This window comes from Zeus faber (genome assembly GCF_960531495.2).
Source record: "Zeus faber genome assembly, chromosome: 8".
NCBI classification, from domain to species: Eukaryota; Metazoa; Chordata; class Actinopteri; order Zeiformes; family Zeidae; genus Zeus; species Zeus faber.
In genome coordinates this window covers 20,329,805-20,347,575 of record NC_137195.1, presented here as the reverse complement: position 1 = coordinate 20,347,575, position 17,771 = coordinate 20,329,805, and the positions used below count along the sequence as shown (strand labels likewise).

At 43.9% G+C, this 17,771-nt stretch overlaps 1 protein-coding gene across 8 annotated transcripts in view; it reads left to right on the top strand.

The window, feature by feature from the left end:
* Positions 1 to 17,771, top strand: part of LOC307233973 (plectin-like) — a 113,602-nt gene that overhangs the window by 75,219 nt on the left and 20,612 nt on the right. For 5 of the 8 annotated variants that reach the window (XM_080005482.1, XM_080005479.1, XM_080005485.1 and 2 more), the window contains exons 3-21: positions 3,838 to 3,927; positions 4,750 to 4,785; positions 5,671 to 5,748; positions 5,866 to 5,958; positions 7,078 to 7,244; positions 9,983 to 10,098; positions 10,616 to 10,719; positions 11,570 to 11,689; positions 12,843 to 12,938; positions 13,034 to 13,161; positions 14,767 to 14,860; positions 15,341 to 15,495; positions 15,592 to 15,907; positions 16,036 to 16,113; positions 16,234 to 16,395; positions 16,688 to 16,792; positions 16,959 to 17,054; positions 17,164 to 17,289; positions 17,681 to 17,771. The exon at positions 17,681 to 17,771 is cut by the window's right edge and continues 62 nt beyond it. In XM_080005482.1, coding sequence (XP_079861608.1) covers positions 3,838 to 3,927; positions 4,750 to 4,785; positions 5,671 to 5,748; positions 5,866 to 5,958; positions 7,078 to 7,244; positions 9,983 to 10,098; positions 10,616 to 10,719; positions 11,570 to 11,689; positions 12,843 to 12,938; positions 13,034 to 13,161; positions 14,767 to 14,860; positions 15,341 to 15,495; positions 15,592 to 15,907; positions 16,036 to 16,113; positions 16,234 to 16,395; positions 16,688 to 16,792; positions 16,959 to 17,054; positions 17,164 to 17,289; positions 17,681 to 17,771 — 2,251 coding nt within the window. The remainder of the gene's footprint in view (positions 1 to 3,837; positions 3,928 to 4,749; positions 4,786 to 5,670; positions 5,749 to 5,865; positions 5,959 to 7,077; positions 7,245 to 9,982; positions 10,099 to 10,615; positions 10,720 to 11,569; positions 11,690 to 12,842; positions 12,939 to 13,033; positions 13,162 to 14,766; positions 14,861 to 15,340; positions 15,496 to 15,591; positions 15,908 to 16,035; positions 16,114 to 16,233; positions 16,396 to 16,687; positions 16,793 to 16,958; positions 17,055 to 17,163; positions 17,290 to 17,680) is intronic. The other 3 variants (XM_080005483.1, XM_080005481.1, XM_080005480.1) reach the window with 1 other exon arrangement.

Here is a 17,771-nt window from a genome sequence, read left to right as displayed (position 1 = left end):
CAGATTGATCAGATTAGAGACTTGGAGATCCCCCATCCTGTAATTATGAGGATAAAGTTTAAGCTGCTGGTGGTAGCCCTGGTGTTCGCATTTAGCATGGTAATGAGTGGGATGGCGATTTGAGTGTTGAACCCAGATTGTGCGTAATACCACATTAGGAGGCGGGGGATCGTTGCCATGGCAACTCAATGTTATGACAACATCCGCAGCCAGGCGTCTCCTTTTGTTTTTTGAGTCACGTTTGAGGCGTTCTTCTAGGGAAGTTAACTACTCCAAATCCCCACTCCCCCTCCCCTCCCCTCCCCCACACCACACATGCGCGCACACACACACACACACACACACACACACACACACACACACGCGCGCACACAAACACAATGGACAATTAGTCACTTATTGCCATACCATTGTAGTGTTGCGCGAGGGGGGCGGGGGTTGTTAGTTTCCAGTCTGTTATCAGCTGAGAGAGGCTGTGTAAATCTCCCATCATCTCTCACCTACCTCACCCCCTATACCCCTCCACCCCCCACCCTTAGGGGGATAACAAAAGCCAAACAACTCACTCTGGAGTTGCTCATTAGAAATGATAAATTGTCTACCCCCCACGTCCCCCCCCCCCTTTACTCCTTCCGCAGCATTTACTGTAAAAAAAAAAATACAGAAAAAAAAAGACTCCCACTGGAAAAAGCCCATGCAGGCTTTTTATTTTGTTATTGTTTTTCATTGTGCATTGTTTATTTTTTAATTTCCGTTGATTAAGTTAATTTCATTTCATTTTAATTTTGCCATATTTTTACCTGCAATTGTTTATCTTTTTTTGTGCATTGTTGTTATTGTTAGGTTTATTTTATATTCGTTATTGTATTTTTTTTGGTTTAACTTTATATATACTTTTTTTCAATCCTTAAGTTCTATCATCTCTGTATTCACTGCAAAGTCACCAGAGCCATTCATTTGAATATTTTAGAAATGAATGGAACAAAAGGGAAAGTGGGGGAAAAAAACGAAAATGAGGCACAAGTAGTGTTTTTCTTTCCGCGGATGTGAAGTGCGACAGTAACCCATTACTCTTGAAGTGAACAAGCTCCCTCTTTCTTTTTCTTTTTTGCTTAGTGAGGTTCTCAGTGAATAATAATATACAAGGGTGAGTCACGGACATCTGGAATCGCTTAGCGCCCTTTAAAAAGGAAGAAATAAAGGAGGGGGGAAAAAAAGTGGTGGTGGTTGGACCCAACAGTAGCACATGTGCTGCTGCATGGACCCTGTTGAGTAAAAACAAAAAACATGATATAAAACGGGAAAACGTAGAGATGCATGGGAGCGTGGATGTTGCCTCAGTTATGATTGTGCGTTCTGGAGTTCTTCTCCCTGTTCCAAATAACATATATCAAAATAAAAGCTCTCATTTAGCAATAGAGGCTTTTTTTTTTTTTTTTCCCAAATTCACCGGAACATTAACGTCTCTCATAGTAAATTATTTCAAACTTTGGAGGAGGAAATGTCTTAAAGCAACACTATGTACATTTTTTACTTTAAAATAACATCTTCAAAATCATTGTGATGGTATGCTGACTTGTAATATGGAGAATGGCACCTCTTTCACCACCTGGGCCCCATCCCTTCCTGCGCCCTTTCTTCCCACGGCTCTGGGAAGTGGTCCGTGCAAAGGGCGCTGAAACGGTGGTCGACATTATGTCTGTGCTTGTAACAGACTGTTATTAAAACCTGACCGATACAGTTCAAATTTGTCCACTAAGATAAATTATTTTCCTGGACACCGGACCAATATTTACGACAGTGGTGTTAAAGTGCAATTGGACTCACTAGGGGCGGCAAATCCAAAATACCAAAAGTTACTTAACGCTGCTTTAAAAGACGCTCCTCCCTGACGCTAGGCTAAGGTGGTGCATTTATCTGTGATCTAAATGGTGGCTGCTTCTAGATCAGGTTAGGTGGAGCTGTAAAGGGACCACAGAGTGGTTTCCCTTTGCAGTATAAATCTATTTTTTATTGATGGTGGCTGGTGGAACTTTTGCGAAAGACATTTTTTTTTGTTTTCTTTTTTTTCCCCAGCACAATCCCCCAAAGCATATATCCAAGTATATCAAACACCTCATTTATTTTCACTGAATGACATGGATGAATGGATGGATGGAAGTGGCACATTTCCATGTGAAAAGAGAGAAGCTGACAATTTGAAATAGTGAAACATATTTTCCAGAGGTCAGAAATCAGGGTGTTTTTGTGTGTTGTGTGTTTATTTATGTATTTATTTATGTATCCATTTATCTAGATATATATCTTTATTTATTAGGAATAATATGTATATTTAGATACATGTTTATTTATTACGTATTTATTTTGCTATGACTTCAATGAAATGATCAATTTCCTCAATCAATAAAAACGATCAATATCAATAATGTTCACAAAGAGAAAGTTCAAAAAGTTAGTTTTGTTATGCTGACACTAGTTGTCAGCGGCATGTGAATACACTCACATGGAAACCAACAGTCCATATTGTAATTTGGTCATGTTGGTAGACAGGGATACCAGTGCTGTGGAAGAGATGAACTACACTGGATTATAGCTCAGTTTGCTTTTTGAAAATAAATAAATAGAAGTTCATGATAGTACAGTACAATACAGGAAGTCGTATTTCTCAACTTCAGTAGTAGTATATATGTTTCTTCAAAATGCCATGGTGCAACATCACCTGTACACAATAAACAAGGCACCAAAACTACATTATAGCCATTACCTCGCTACGATTAGACATAACCGAGAATACTCTTCGGTGTGTAAACAGTGACACCTCGTGGCCCCGGTGTGAATTACAGCGTTACCTCTGAAGATCCAATCACTCGCCGCTGCTCGGCAGGCGGGAGGAGCCACACAACTGTTGATAACGTAAAGTCAAGTGAAGTAGTGATGTTCATGCCAGCACATTTCCACCACTGTTACAACTTGCAGTGGGGATTTATTTTTCATACCTTTTCGTTCCTGCCTTTTTTTTTTTCTTCTCCACGAGACATGGGGTGGTGGGGGGGATACTGCATTGAGTTCCCTTGGTTCTGTCGTGTCTTGTTAAATTGAATCATCTCATTTCAACCTCCACTTTCTACTCCATCCCTTCTCAAATCCCTATCTGTTGTTCTCTATTTCCCCCCCGTCCATCCATTGTTCCCTCGTTTCAGCACTGGAGTGCAGAGGTAGGTGTCAGAGCAGATTCTATCAGGTCCTCATTATAATGGACCGTTCACCTTTGCAGCATGTTGACCCAATTCTCTACTCTGTGTTCAGCGAATGCGAGAAGTCCTATTTTCTCTTTTCTCTTTTCCTATATCACATCACCTGTTCAGTTCTCTCTCTCTCTCTCTCTCTCTCTATCTCTTTCTCTCTGTATGCAATCACTCACGCGACTTCTATGGTTTGCAAGAATAAGGGCAGGATTTTTTGACCACTGGCTCACTGTGCTCTTGAGGACATAATACAATCACAGATGGGGCACGATTTAACTTATCTCTGTGTGTTTGCCTATGTTCACCGGTTATATACCCACATGGAATGCTTCCCCCCCCCCCCCCCCCCGATATTATTTTTATTAAGAGTCTACAATCTATTAGCTGTCGGAGATGACAGCTGCTGAGAGGTGTTTGGCAGCAGGTAGCGCAACCTGATACTGAGCCACGTTGCGTGGCGCTTGCAGCTACACATTCCTGACCTGTGTAGAGTTGTGCTTTTAGATCGCTGCAAGGTGACCTCTTTTGGGAACTGAGGTCATAAAATGGCAATTCTCAAGAAGGCCTTTTGACAACATTTCTCCACTTCCAGGCACAGCGTCACGTCACTGACCTGTACGAAGATCTCCGAGATGGACACAACCTGATCTCCCTCCTGGAGGTCCTCTCCGGGGATCAACTGGTGAGCGGCGTCGTCTTAATCCTAAAAACCTGACGGTAAAACAGTTTGAGGGCCGAGGCCCTTTTCCGCCTCCTATTTTCCACTGAAATGAATTACCGTACAGTGATTGTGACTCATCCGACACAAGCACCTAACTGTAAATCAAGCTGAATGAATGCCCTCCCTGCGGGCGACGGCTCGCAATCCATTCCAGCCAAGTCGTCAGTCAACGGTGCCAACCTCACTTCAGCTGCTCACAGCCAAATCTTACACAGAATATTCAGATATCAGCGCTGGTTCCACACCCCGCAGTGATGAACGTGACTTTTTTTGTACCGTCTCTAAACTTTGGACCCTTTGGATCCGCATGTTTCGATGCTGCTCGAGATCATCGCTCCCTCCACCACACTGCAGCTCTGCTCACATCGCCCCGCTCCGCATTAACCCTATGTTGGCTTCTTTCTTTCTCTGTTTCTTTTGTTCGTTCGTTCGTTCGTTCGTTCGTTCGTTCGTTCGTTCCTTTATTCGTTCTTTTTGTGTGAACCTCTCCTCTGTGTGATACCACCAGTTCTCCTATTCCGCCCCTCCTCCTTCAACCCTTATCTCACCTCACTTCCCCTCTTTCTTTCTTTCCTTCTTTCTCTCCCTTTTCTCTTTCCTTCCTTCTTGTGTGGTTTGTGAACTGCTCTTCTGTCTGATATCACCGGTTTTCTTTGTCTTTCCCCCGAACTTCTTGGACTCTCCTCTCCTTGGATCCCCCCCATTTGCCTCGTCCCTCCCCCACCCTCTCCGTCTGTGCTGGTTTTGGCTGCTTGGCCTCTGCCTCCTCTCCTCTTCCTCTAGCCGAGGGAGAGGGACGTGGTCAGGAATGTGCGGTTGGTGAGTGGGCTTCTAACTTCCACACCTCCTCCTTCTTCTTCTTCTTCTTCTTCTTCTTCTTCTTCCTCTTCTTCCTCCTTTCCACGTGCACTTTGCAAAATTGACCTTGCATGACTTTCTGCCCTGGTGGATCGAGTGTAATGCCAACAGCCTGTTTTGTAGAATTACATTAATGAAAATGCAAATGCAAGAATTGACTTTGCATGAATATTAATATGAATATAGTAGAATATTTCTGGACACATCTAAAATTGAATGGGTTACTCTGAACTTAGGACAGTGCTATTTCAGTTTATTTCAGAGTTATTACACTGCACCGTTATTGAATAGCTGCATCCCACGTGCGCCGATGATTTTTGTTCCCCCTAATAACATTTTGTTTTGTGTTTGTTTTGAAATTAGCTTGTGATGTTCATTTTGCAGATCCTTTTACATGACTCACCTTCCCTTAACTTCATGTTGGAAGGTCCCAAACTATTTTCAACACAACCTTTCTAACCTCCCACACCCGAGAGGACCTTTCTTTTGTTGCAGATAGTTGCATCAAATTCAAATACGGAATTAATTATTTTAGTTGTAATTACGTTTCCTCATATATCCTTTTCCTCCATGTGTTGTACAACAAAATGAACAATAGAAAGCATCATGTTCAATTAAGAATGCATTATAATATTTGGTTTTATATTTTTGCTGATCTGTTGGCTTTGCCAGCCTGTCCCAAGCATCTTAATACCCGTGTATCATCTTGTATTTTTCAGTTTTCCTTGCTGGTCTTTACCATCCTGCTATTAGGCGTCATTTCCTCCAAATAAAACCTTGTGGACTCTCTCTGGAGGCTGCATCAGTTTCTTACTGTCTGTCCATGTTTTCCCTCGATTTCTTCAGCCCAGAGAGAAAGGCCGCATGCGATTCCACAAACTCCAAAATGTACAGATAGCACTGGACTTCCTCAAACACCGACAGGTACAGTATGAGATACAGCCACGCCTTTCAAAGCACGGGAAAAATTGTGGAATCTGTACCTACAGTACATGTAAAAAATGCTGTCATGCTCAGAATAGTTTGTGTCTCCCCCTGAAGGTCAAGTTGGTGAACATAAGGAATGACGACATAGCGGACGGCAACCCCAAGCTGACACTGGGCTTGATATGGACCATCATCCTGCACTTCCAGGTCTCCTGCTCTGTCAGTGTTGCGTTCCATTACCGTTACGGCCGCTGTCCTGTCTCTGGGATCTCCGCCTTCAAAGCCAATCAGAATGGACCGGATTTACGCCCTTTTGGGAAAGGGATTCGTAAATTTACTGATCAAATCAATTGGCATAGAGAAATTCACTAACCCCTATCACCTAATATTCAACGGTAATAAAATCATAGGAATCATGACATTTATCAGGCAAGTTTAATGGTGACTTGTTGAAAACACTTCAACGGCCATTATATGGAGTGACTACTTGACCACTCCCAGTCGGTATCTGTGAGTCAGATCGAGCTCCTCAGGGCAGGGTGTGGAAGTAATAATGCCATCATTGGCTTCCAACCTGGCTTTCAACACAATTGTGACGTGGCAGACTTTGCCCAGAGTTCTGCATCAAGGGAGCGTGGGCGGCCACGCCCTCCGCCGTTGCATTGATTCACATGAGGCGGGGACCCTTTGTCTTCCTCTTGATACAGACTCCGTCCCAAATAGCACAAATAGACCAGATGTGCGTTCTCTATTTTACTTGGAATGAATGGTGGGAAAATACGGCACATACTTGCAGCTACACTACCAGATACAGCCACCTTAATTTCGGGAAGCCTCCTCGCTCGGAATCAGGGTCGGAAGAGGGAACTGTTCAAGATGGAGAATTAAAATGTCAGACTAAAATGTACAGTGGTTCTGCACACACTGCAAATGGGCAGCACACCAGAGCAGTGAGTAACTAACGTGGTGACTATGACTCCTCCTACATCCTCTCTGCATCCCCTCAATTCCCACGAATCAAGAGATCTGGAATTAGCCCGCCTAACCACAACCAGAGTGGTTAAACCAGACCAAGCCAAAGTCAGGAAGGAATTTCTTTACAACTTAAACACTTTACCCCCTTTCTCCTGGTGGAAATAAATGTGTTCCTCTATTAACCATGATAATTGATACAGGGATTAAACTTAAAATCCAGCTTTTGGTTTCGACTAATTATTAATACATTCATTAATACATTTCCTCGATTTTTATTTACTAATTTATATTTTGTCTAATTACCAAATTTCCACCTTCCTTTCTGTTAACCGTTCACCTATCCCTGTCCAGATCTCGGACATCCAGGTGAACGGCCAGTCGGAGGACATGACGGCCAAGGAGAAGCTGCTGCTCTGGTCCCAGAGGATGACGGAGGACTACCAGGGCATCCGCTGCGACAACTTCACCACCAGCTGGAGGGACGGAAAGCTCTTCAATGCCGTCATACACAAACACCAGTAAGTCCTCTGATTGCATGACACGAGTAAAACAATGCAAATAAAGCCGGTTTGTGAAGGGTTGGTGGTTGCCTGAAGGTCCCCGACAGAGCTTGACTCACATATACGCATACATTTTTCTTTCCTGTAATGAAGGTAATTGCATCCTGGGTTTTAGAATGGCGACAACCACAAAGGCAACAATAAAATCACTAAAACCAAAATCGAGAACAACCAAACACAGCTTATCTATATGAATCATCTTCCTTTGGCTTCAACAGAGCTCCGCCTTTCGTCGAATATAAATTTCTTACATATGGCATTAGACAGCGCCAACGCTAGCAGCTATGCAGGCGGCTTGTCAAGACCCATTTTCAAAAATTTTTTTTTTTATTTAATTCAGTGGATTAGGGCAGGAATGGGATATAGGCCCATGTTCCCTCGGCAAATTAAAGTTCAGCCTGCTAGTTTAAACCTGCCCTCCCACGTCCCTTTTTGCTCTTCTTTATGCTGTGCTGCTAATATGAAGAATGTACTTGTTTATTCACTATTTAGACTCATTAACAACAGTGACCTCACTCTGATCTTGATGATGGCATAATAGTTATGTTTGAATAAAATGCAGTAGACCTCCCAACAACCACAGTAAATATGATGTAGAGTTGATACTGCATGAATAAATAAGTGTAATAATACACTTGCTCAAAAAACTTGTACAATAAGATCAAAAAAAAGAAAGCATCTGCACACTTTTGAATATAGGCTTTTTATTTATTGTTTTCATAAATTAAATTAAACTAAATTAAACAGGTTCCATGCTGATTTAATTGTTTGGCTTAATACGTCTTCTGTCCCTAAGGCTAGTACCAGGGCTGGGTGTTGCTCATGAAATTAAAGTGAAGTGATGTATTTCATGAGCCTGTTTAGTCTGTCTGTTATTCTTTAAATTTATATTGGTGGTGGGTGTATTGAAGTTATTTTGTTAAAAAAAACTCTGCACAGAGTAGTTTTCATTGCCAAAGAACGCTCACGGAGTCTCCAGAGAGAGAGAGAGAGAGAGAGAGAGAGAGAGAGAAACATGAGCCTGGCTGAGCATAATGCTCAGCCAGGCGTGGCTCTCGTTGGGGACCCTGAGCATGTACCTGCACCTCTCTCCAAAGTTGTTCTTTCCTATTTAAGTCCCTTGAGTACACACTCCTTGGGCTGAGCTGGTAGCTGCTTTGCAACGAAGTAGCGGAGCAGCGGGTGAGAGCAAAGTACTGATGGTGGATGGTGCGGCGCTACTTCTTTTAAAGATATTTTTCAAGGCGTCAGAGGGTCACGTACGGTATGTTCAGTCCTGGACAGAAGGGAAGGTCTCTGGCCTGTGGATGCTTTTTGGTTTCCACGTGAATTTAGGCCGTCAAGGAGGGGAGCTCTACACAAAGTAGTTGCTCGTTTGTACCACAAGGAGACTCGGACCTGGTGAACCGGAACCCAAAGGAGCTGTCGTTACGATGGCGGCGCCGTGTGAAAAAGCTTGAGAAGTGGAGCTCTTCTGCTCGACGCCTGTTCAGTGGTTGTGCAGAACCAACCGGACAAGATGCTCGGCCTGAAGAAGAAGCTGAAGACCAAGAAGGACAGCCTCGGCTCGGTCGGCGGCACGGAACCGGGGCGGGTGGTCATGGAGTGTGACGACGTCCCTCGGAGAGATCCTCCTCCTGGGACTCGGGCCGCCGATCCCGGAGCTCCAGGAGTCGATCCACGGGTGACTACAGAGGCCAAGGGTGGTGCTCCCACCACCGCTCCCACAGAAGGGCACGACAGCCGAGCGGCGGCTCCTCGGGGCCAGGGGAGGGGGTCTACGTCCGGCAAGTGGGGAGGGGTCTGCGGGACTCTCGAAGCGCCACGAATGTCCACAACGGGTTTCCCTCCACTCTACACGTCAGAGAGCTCCATCGGTCTGCTTGCTCACCTTCTACAGTATAACCTTCTTTGAAGCCGCAGCTTGGTGTATTGAAAAGAGGTGGTGGTTGTAGATGTACCAGAATATTTTGTTTGTAGATATATTGTGTCTTTGGCAGTCTTAAGTATTTAGGAGCATTTGTTTCCCTATTCTGCTTTGCTTTGCAGTCTAGCTCTAGTGTGTGATTCCGAGTCGAAACTGAAGTTGGCGATTCAAAGATACGCTTTGTCTTCCTTTGTTTTATGTAATCGTTAGACTCCGGTAATCGACTCCGCAATAGAGGCGTTGGCAAAGAAATGCCCAGAGGACACGGTTAGCAGGGACTCCCCTACAGTAGATTCATTTGAGTCCATTCTTACCTTCACATTCACTTTGACACACAACTGAACTGTACGCAGTGCATAGTATCCGCAGGCAAGAGATAAAGTGACAACAAAAATATTTTTTTTGTGGTCTTGGCACGTGAGATCATAGGGTCTGAAATGGTATCGTTCAATCTATGTAAACCGTCACTGAGTGGATAATTGGTGTCTTGATACATGCCATTCCCCTTTTTAATGTTCCTTAAGTGGATTTAGTACCTCAGTGAAAGTTCACTGAAATGTCCAAAGGTCACTGAAACCATTAGGAACCAAACCTCCAAATGATCGCACAAAAAACAACATCAAGAATAAAATGGTGAAATGGGACGTCACTCACACGTCATAGTTGGTGTCTGCTTACGCTGATGACATCGTTCTATTGTCAATGCTTAATGCCATGGCTCCAATAAACTGTTTCACGTCGACTAAATGTGTGATTCGTGTTCGTCCAGGCCCAGACTCATCGACATGGGCAGAGTTTACCGACAGAGCAACCTGGAGAACCTGGAACAGGCCTTCACCGTGGCGGAGAAGGATCTGGGGGTTACGCGTCTCCTGGACCCCGAGGGTAAGAGTAACCCTATCATTAGTCACTCTAAGGATTCCTGCTCACGACTAATATCGTTCTGGTTATGAGTCTTCCAATTAATTTTATAGGATAGGAAATAATCAACGAGGTTAGATAGGAAAAAAGCCAGACTGACCGTAACTTCATTATTTTATGCATCTATTTTGGACCATCTCATGATTATCTACAGCGGAGATACCTCACCATGTAATTGGAGAACTGAGGCCTACCTTACGTAACCTAAAGTTTAGAAAGACTCTTATTTAGCCTCAATCTGTTGCTTATTGGCCTCAATGGGAATTGTAAGAGACAATTTGTGGCGTTTTTTAGCGATGGCACCTACTGTAGAAACACGGTCATGGGCAACGAAAAAGTTGCGAATCCGCTGATCTAAAAAGCGTGCGGTGAGGTTTTGGATTATGAGGGGATGGAAAGCAACAAGCTTGATTTTAAACCAAATTCACTGTTGTGCACAACGATGAACCGCAATCGATCCTCATCCTTTCTTCCTTTGCAGACGTCGACGTCACACACCCCGATGAGAAGTCCATCATCACCTACGTGTCGTCCCTGTACGACGCCATGCCCCGTCTTCCTGACTCGCATGACGGCGCCAGTAATGTGAGCGGTGAACGTTGCGTCAGGTCAACTCCAAATCAGTGTCCTCTGAGACTCCCAAAGTGCAATGGGAGTCCTGTGATCCCCAGCGCCACAGGTCTCCCATTGCAGTCTGGGAGTGTAATTAGAAGCCTTCAGTCTTTTGTTTCACACTCTTAGCTTGAAGGAAGGTTCTTTCTTTCTTTCTTTCCTTTTCTTTCTATCTGTCTTTCTTTCTTTCGTTCATTCAGCGCGGTTTTGCAAAACGTTTTTTACTTACAGTAAATGCATTTTGTCTGTGGTATCAAACCCCTTTATATCACAGTCACAATGTTCTCTGGGAATAAGTGGCATTGGAGGGTTTTTTTTGTAAACCTATTTCTTTGATTATGTTTATTTTTAAGATGGAAAAAAACATCGCCTTTTTCTACTTTTTGGTATAAAAAAATACAATTTCTTTCTACTTTCAATGTTTTGGTATATTGACAATTTCTTCCTATTTTCTATTTTTTTATCACTTTATTTTTGTTCTGAGGTGAGCTGCTGTAACACTGCAATTTTCCTCCGGAGATTAATAAATCATCTGTTCACCTATTTTCTTTCTTTCTTTCTTTCTTTCTTTCTTTCTTCCTTGCTATTGTTTTAGGTATTTTACATTACATTCCATTCCATTTAGCAGATGCAACTTACAACTCCCTCGCGATCGCTTACACAACACGGTGATTGTGGGTGATTCTTTTTTATTGAGTTAGTGCCGTGTGGCGATTTCTTTCCCTGAAGAGGGGGAAGGAGGAGAAAAAGAAGAGCCCTCCTGTCCTGTTCTCTCATTTGGTTTTTTACTTCTTCTCCCCCTGCTTTTGTGCTGTGGGAGCAGCAGCTGGAGCTGCGCTGGCAGGAGTACTACGAGCTGGTGACTCTGCTGCTGCAGTGGATCCGACACCATGTCTCCATCTTCGAGGAGAGGAAGTTCCCCGCCAGTTACGAGGAGATGGAGGTCTGGATATTGTCACTTTATCTATATATATTTTTTTATATTTTTTATATATATTCTTCTAGTATTTTAAAAGATATGTGTGTATTTATGTATATATATATATATATATAAAATTGTATGTGTATGTATATATATATAATTTATTATATATTTTTATATATATTTCAAGATATACTGCAGATAAATACTGTAGATATCTGCAGAACATCTTTTTTCTTGTATATATGTATGTTTCTTGTATCTTGTTTTGTTGTATAAAAAATGCATAAAAAAATCCTTATTCATGCCTTTTTGACGCAATCATGAAAAGCATGGTTGTCTAAAAGGAAATATTTGATAATTGAAAAGGAAAAGCAACAGCCACCACTGAGAGTGTGCGATTAAAGAAAGTGTGTTTGTATGGGTGTGTCTTTATTATGTCCACCAAAGGAGGCAGATACCGTAATGTTGAATTGTTGAATGATCCCCTGACAAAAAGCATCCAAGCTGCCACGCCCAGTTGGAAGCACACCACAGACATAGCGTGACTTCACAGAATGCACATCTCAGCGTGTCCAGATAGATCCGTCCTTGTTTCGGGAACCGAGTTTGGCCCCAGTGACAGATCGGTATTTATTTGGGGGAAAACAGATCTCCTGTTGTTTTAAACACAGACAATAGAATTCATGTCTATTACGCTGTGCGAGAAACCAGCTTGTTAACATGGAAAGATACCATTTCTACAGTTATGTTTCTTTAGGTGTAAAAGCTCCTGAAATGTATCTACAAAGTCATTCTCATAAAATAATTAACCCCCAAAAAAAAAATGTTTTCCGGATTGGGACAAAGCAAAGTCATGTCAGAACATATGATAAAAGCTTAAAAATAGCTTTCATCAAAGCAAAATGTATTCTGCCCATCAAGGTAATAGTTAGTGTGTTGATTTCATTTCATTTCATTGTTGTTATTTGTCTTCCTCTAATTAATCTACAAAGCAATTCTCTTAAATGCTGCGAAAAGGCGTCTTCTAGCACACGCCCGAAAAAACAAAAACTAATAAGGGTCGGAACCTCATATAAAACTTAAAACTAGCTTTTGTCTTTTTTTTTTTTTTTACGTGGTTGATTGAAATTTTTTATTCAAATTACATTTCATTGTCTTCGTCCTCCTTCAGATCCTCTGGCGGCAGTTCCTGAAATTCAAGGAGACCGAGCTAGTGGTGCAGGAGTCCGAGAAGAGCCGCTCCAAACACATCTACCAGTCCTTCGAGGTGAGCCGTCTTTTCCGTTCGGTGCCGCGCCTTTCTTTCTTTTCCTTGATTCAGTTCGTCCCTCTTTGACGACTCCCCCTCCCTCCCCCAAACAGAGCGCGGTGCACAGCGGCCAGGTGAAGGTCCCGCCGGGGTACCACCCCATTGACGTGGAGAAGGAATGGGGGCGTCTGCACGTCACCATCTTTGAGAGGGAGAAGCTGCTGCGCATCGAGTTGGAAAGGTAGAGACATACTGTATATGCTCTGATCCAGTCCTTCGCTATCTCTCTCGTACGTACTGTAAAGCTCTTGCATTAGGACAGTTTGCACGCTCAAAGGTTGGAGGAAGAAGTACATTTTGTCTAGATCACAGCCTTCTATAGGAAATAGAATAAGTAACATTAGTAGAGTTACAGATACAGCATTATTACAATGTCTGCAATCTTATTACAGTATAATAACAATACTAAGATAACAATGATATATTATAACATGTATATTTATTTGCATATTTTAAGATATTTTTTGTATTTTTAGATAAATATAAAAGGTGTGTGTGTGTGTGTGTGTGTGTGTGTGTGTGTGTGTGTGTGTGTGTGTGTGTGTGTGTGTGTGTGTGTGTGTGTGTGTGTGTGTGTGTGTGTGTGTGTGTGTGGTTGGGATATGTCTGTTTCAAAATGTATGCACCGATCCATTTTTGTTTGTTTGTTTGTTTGTTTGTTTGTTTGTTCGATCGTTCGTTTTGTTCCGCCCGTCTCCTTTCTCACGGCCACCGTCTTTGAAGCGGAATCATTTATTTAGTTTTTCTGAATGCATTTGTGAATCAAAGTGAGAGAGAGACGGCGGGGGGTATTAAAGTCGAGGCGTAATTGGATCAGAGGGAGAAAAGAAAAAGAAGAAATCAGATTATATTTCACATAGCTCCCAAGTTTTGGCTTCCTCAGACCATCCAGTGGTGATGTGTCATTCTGCTCTGGGTCACAAGACAGTGTCGGTCCTCAGGAGACTCTGAGGGGACGCTCTCTCTGTCTCGCTCTCTCTCGCTCTCACACTCACGGTCCTGGGATGTGGAACAGCCGAAAACGCGGAGTCGGCGTCTTCGAACCGAAACAGAGACGGGGTTTGTCTTGTCGTTTGGAAATGCCCGTTTCCCGAAATGCAATGTGCCTGTGGCCGTGAGGAGAACAGCGGGGCCTCTCCATATCTCTCGGAATCGCGAGAAACGATGGCGTTCGTGAGCGACCCTCATAGGTTAGAGTACCTGTTCTGTCGCAGACCTCCGTAAGTGCCCTCATGAGTTGCCATGGGCAACGTTTGAATTGTTGCAGAGTTTTTGGCCATTTGCGCTGTTTGTGTGTGCGGTGCATTTGTGGTTGTCTGATATCGGTTTGATTTGGGGCCAGGAATTTAGACGGTAGAAGGTGGAGTCTGGGGATATCTCTCTCGGAATAATGAACAGAATCTGAGTGAGATTATTTGGCCAAGTACATATTTAGATATTTGTAGGGGGCGGGGGGGTCTCAGAATGTGTATAGTTTGCAATAATATATATTCCATGTATAATCTTTTCTAGTCATTGGTGTGTCGCTGTACAGACAGTTAGCATAATGCAGTCTAAAAAATGTAAAATGAGAAACAAACATGCACAAGGTTATGGCAAGGCCTAATGGCAGCATGGTTGCTAGTGTTGGTTTGTATAAATACCAATATAAATAAAGATAGGCATAAAGATGTATACACAACACAGGCATGGATAACTATGAATGAGTAGATCTATCTATTATGATTGCAGTGTTATTACACTGTAATGCACACTAATAACACCCCCCCCCCCCCCCCCCCCCCAGACTTGAGAGGCTCCAGAGGATCGTCAGCAAGGTGCAGATGGAGTCCGGGCTCTGTGAGGAGCAGCTCAACCAGCTGGAGACCCTGCTGCAGACTGTAAGATCCTGGTTATACTCCACCCAAAAATTAAGGAGGAGGATAGCGATATCCCCTCTGGGATCATTTATCAGGATGCACTTACTTTTGAATTTCACTGTGACCGGGATTGAATTGGCTGTTGGACCCGGCTTGTTTAAATTCGACACAACGCTGAATGAATGGGAAGGGATGACTGATGGTTTTGTTTTTCAGAGCCTTTTTTTTTTTTTTTTTGACATGCTATAGATGCCTAAAACTTTAGAGCATTCCACTCCTTCAAAAGTTCAGAGATTAGAAAATACACAACATTTTGAAAGCAATACTGTCGACACTATCAAAAGGATAAAAGACCTTTATTGGGAAGGCTCTGCTGAAATCATCAAAATCAAAATCATCTCCTCGTCTCTCAATCACTCTTACTGTATTTTTTTGTTCCTCTGTGGCGTTTTACTTTGACAAAATGAATAACATTTCGATCATTTGCGGCGCCCCCTGCAGGACATCCGTCTGCTGAACGCGGGGAAACCAGCTCAGCACACCGCCGAGGTGTCCAAGAACCTGGACAAGGCGGACGGCTTGATCCGCCTGCTCTTCAACGACGTGCAGGTGCTCAAAGATGGGCGCCACCAGCAGGCTGAGCAGATGTATCGCAGGTCGGTGAACCAACATTTAACACATTCAGACTGATGTCATCTGTGTCAATCTTCATGTCCAAATGACAAACGAACATATTGTCCTTTCCAAAACAGGGTTTACCGCCTCCATGAGCGCCTGGTGAACCTGCGCACCGACTACAACCTGCGTCTGAAGTCGGGCGTGACAACAGCGCAGGTCACGCAGACCAGCCAGCAGACCGCCATGAAGGTGCGACCGGAGCTTGACGACGTCACCCTGCGCTACGCCCAGGACCTCCTGGCCTGGGTGGAGGAGAACCAGCACCGCATCGACAATGCCGATTGGGGGTCGGACCTGCCCACCGTGGAGTCCAACCTGGGCAGCCACAGGGGCCTCCATCAGACGGTGGAGGACTTCCGGGCCAAGATCGAAAGGGCCAAGACGGATGAGGTACAGTACTGCTACAGCATGCAACGTGATTCAATGCGACCGTCTATGCAGCAGGAACCTCCTTAATTGACTCAATCAGACCCATCTCACCCATGAATTTTCTCCTTGCTTACCTTGGTATTCTTTAGAGCCAGCTGTCTCCTGTCAGCAAAGGGAAATACAGAGAGTACCTGGGAAAACTGGACCTTCAGTATGCCAAACTACTGGTAAATTTGCAAATCATTTATTGCATACATTTATTACCTTGTGAGGAACATCAGTAAATTCATTGGGCGTTGATTGCAAACAGAGCACATGATTTCTAACTTTATAACTCTGCCTTTCAGAACTCCTCCAAGTCCCGTCTTAGGAACTTAGAGTCGCTCAACGGCTTTGTCAGCGCCGCCACCAAGGAACTGATGTGGCTGAATGACAAAGAAGAGGAGGAGGTCAACTTTGACTGGAGTGACAGGAACACCAACATGACTGCTAAGAAAGACAACTACTCGGTACTTCGTCCTTTCTATAAACCCTTATCAGTTCCACACGGGGGAAATTTGCAATTTCTCTCCATTTACTCATCCTAGTATCCGACGTATCTAGGAGCAGTGGGCTTCCATGTAGAGGCGCCCAGGGAGCAATTAGGGGGTTAAGTGTCTTGCTCAAGGACACATCAGCACGCCACCAGGAGGAGCCGAGGATCATGGATCGCTCATGGATGGTTCGGCGGATAGTTGGTCGTTATTAGGTGAAGTGGGTTAGCCCAACTGAGGTCATTCCTAAAATATCTTGATTTCACAGGGTCTGATGCGAGATCTGGAGCTGAGAGAGACAAAGATCAACGACATCCAGGCCATAGGTGACAAACTTATCAAGGAGGGGCATCCTGGCAAGAAAACAATCGAGGTAGTTACCGAAACAAAAAACACAGAGTAAATCTGCGCATCCCTGCTAACAATACCTCTACTAGCTCCTATTCAGTGTTGTCAATTCAACCTGTGGGAATTCTTTCCTTCAGACGTGTGCATCGTGTGCTGCAACAGTGTGTGTTTTAACCCTTTGTTCTGTCCAGGCCTTCACTGCTGCCCTGCAGACCCAGTGGAGCTGGATTCTCCAGCTGTGCTGCTGCATCGAGGCTCATCTCAAAGAAAACACAGCCTACTACCAGGTACAGAACGCTCAAGTTCAAAGCCATCGATGACATGAAAGCAGCTCTAATGGCTGCCGGCCGTGGTGTTGCGAGGCTCTTACCTGTAACCGCCTCTTGCCTCTTGCAGTTCTTCTCCGACGTGAAAGAGGCTCAGGAGAAGATGAAGAAGATGCAGGAGAGCATGAAGAAAAAGTACAGCTGCGACCGCTCCACCACGGCCACCCGCCTGGAGGACCTTCTGCAGGACGCTGTGGTATGTGCGACTTGGATTTTTTCTTTCAAGTAGCCGAGCAAACACGTCGTTGGCCCCGTGCTCCTCGTGCGTCAAAGCAACAAATAATCGGTAGCAGTTTACCGACGTGAGGGGTACAGCCCGAGAAATAATTAATAATAATCAGACATACACAAAAGATTGTATTGTGTTTGTATTTCTTATCCTTTAACTTCCACCAGCAAAAATTATGAAATACAAAAATATATAAATACTGTATATATATATATATATATTATTTGCAGTGATGATGTTAATGAGCTTAATTCTGCGGTGACGTCACGTAACCGCTGTATTGCAGTAATGCGGTTATTGTCACAGCCCTAGCTCCTTCCGTCACCTTTTTCCTGTCTGATTCCTTGTCTTCTGCCAGGAGGAGAAAGAACAGCTGAACGAAATCAAAACCGATCTAACCAGCCTGAACAAGAGGGCTCGCTCCATCATCCAGCTGAAGCCAAGGAACC